This window comes from Myotis davidii, unplaced genomic scaffold (genome assembly GCF_000327345.1).
Source record: "Myotis davidii unplaced genomic scaffold, ASM32734v1 scaffold1187, whole genome shotgun sequence".
Taxonomy (NCBI): domain Eukaryota; kingdom Metazoa; phylum Chordata; class Mammalia; order Chiroptera; family Vespertilionidae; genus Myotis; species Myotis davidii.
The window spans coordinates 2,159,924-2,161,172 of NW_006299714.1; the positions used below are offsets into that span (position 1 = coordinate 2,159,924).

General features: G+C 43.4%; 1 protein-coding gene across 1 annotated transcript in view; it reads right to left on the bottom strand.

Moving 5' to 3' along the window:
• The window catches only part of CCDC6 (coiled-coil domain containing 6), a 76,126-nt gene that overhangs the window by 39,295 nt on the left and 35,582 nt on the right, over positions 1 to 1,249 (bottom strand). Inside the window, exon 2 of the mRNA XM_015571815.1 lies at positions 566 to 694. Within this exon, the coding sequence (XP_015427301.1) occupies positions 566 to 694 (129 nt within the window). The remainder of the gene's footprint in view (positions 1 to 565; positions 695 to 1,249) is intronic.

Consider the following 1,249-nt stretch of genomic DNA (forward strand, 5'->3'; position numbering starts at 1 on the left):
AATTTAGTGTGTCCTTCTCTGTTTACAAATGGAAAAGTTGGGCCAGAGAAATGAAGTCAATTCAAGGCCACACAACTAGTTAGTGGCTGAATCAGGTGTGCAACCATATCTGAACCCACAAATCTAGGTGGGAGGAGACAGAGTTCATATACGGTTGCTAGTAATTAAAAACAAAAAAACAAACAAAAAAAAGCTAACGTTTGTTCTAAAAAACCCTTGAAATAGAAGCAACACTGTCTCGGGAACTTTCACAGAAACTGTCCTGTGGTTAAAAACACATTCTTCCCCCTTTGCAAATAGGAACCTAACGTTTCCTGCCTGTCAATCAGAACAACACAGCATCTCCTCAAGGTTTATTCACGGCGGTTAGAGAAAGAGAAAGTGTGCGTGAGAGGGAGCAGGTGCTGTGCAGGCCTTCAGTGCTTCCTTCAGAAACGAAGTCTCCCCATGGGAAGAAGAGCTGAGAAATGTTCTTCCCTGAAAGTCCTCATGGCACCCTCAGGCTTGAAAGAACAGTGGGTGCCGTGAGGGGGGGAAATGTGTGGCGAGAGCTTTCCATGCTTACCTGCTCTAAGGTCAGCTGCTTAGAAATGGTATCGTTCTCCAGCTTCTTAATTTTCTTCATCAGTTTGTTGACCTGGAATTCCTGCTCCTGCTCGAGGTGCTGCTCCAGTTCGGCTTTCTCATGTTGCAACTGGAAAGTGAAACACACACAGACGCTGTGGAAACCCCGGCTCCAGAGGCTGGTTACACGGAGAGACATCACCGCAAGAGTGACGCTGCTCACCTCTGCTCATATATGCCCAACGTGTGCCTAGTAACTGCTGCTCGCCGGTCCCCTAACTTAGAACCAGCAATTACACTGCACACACACACACACACAAAGGCACTCGATCTTAACCAAAGGCCGAGAGATGAAAGGACACATACATTACGAGCATCAAACCGTGATTACATGGATTTCAATTTTAAAAAACATAAATGGTTGCCGCTGTAGAGAGGAACTGGGAGGCTAGGGAATGAGGAAGGAAGGAAACTTACTTTTTAACAGATAACCATAGGCATAAAAATTAATAAATTAAAGAAGAAATTTTGTACTGTCAGTAAATGAATTACACAGTTTACTCCGAGTTACATAATGTGTGTAGAGAGGAAATAAATGCTACCATCACAACACATACTTACTAAATTATTCTGGATGCTGTTTCCCAATGTACTAGAGAACATGCTTTGGCAAAAATAATTCATT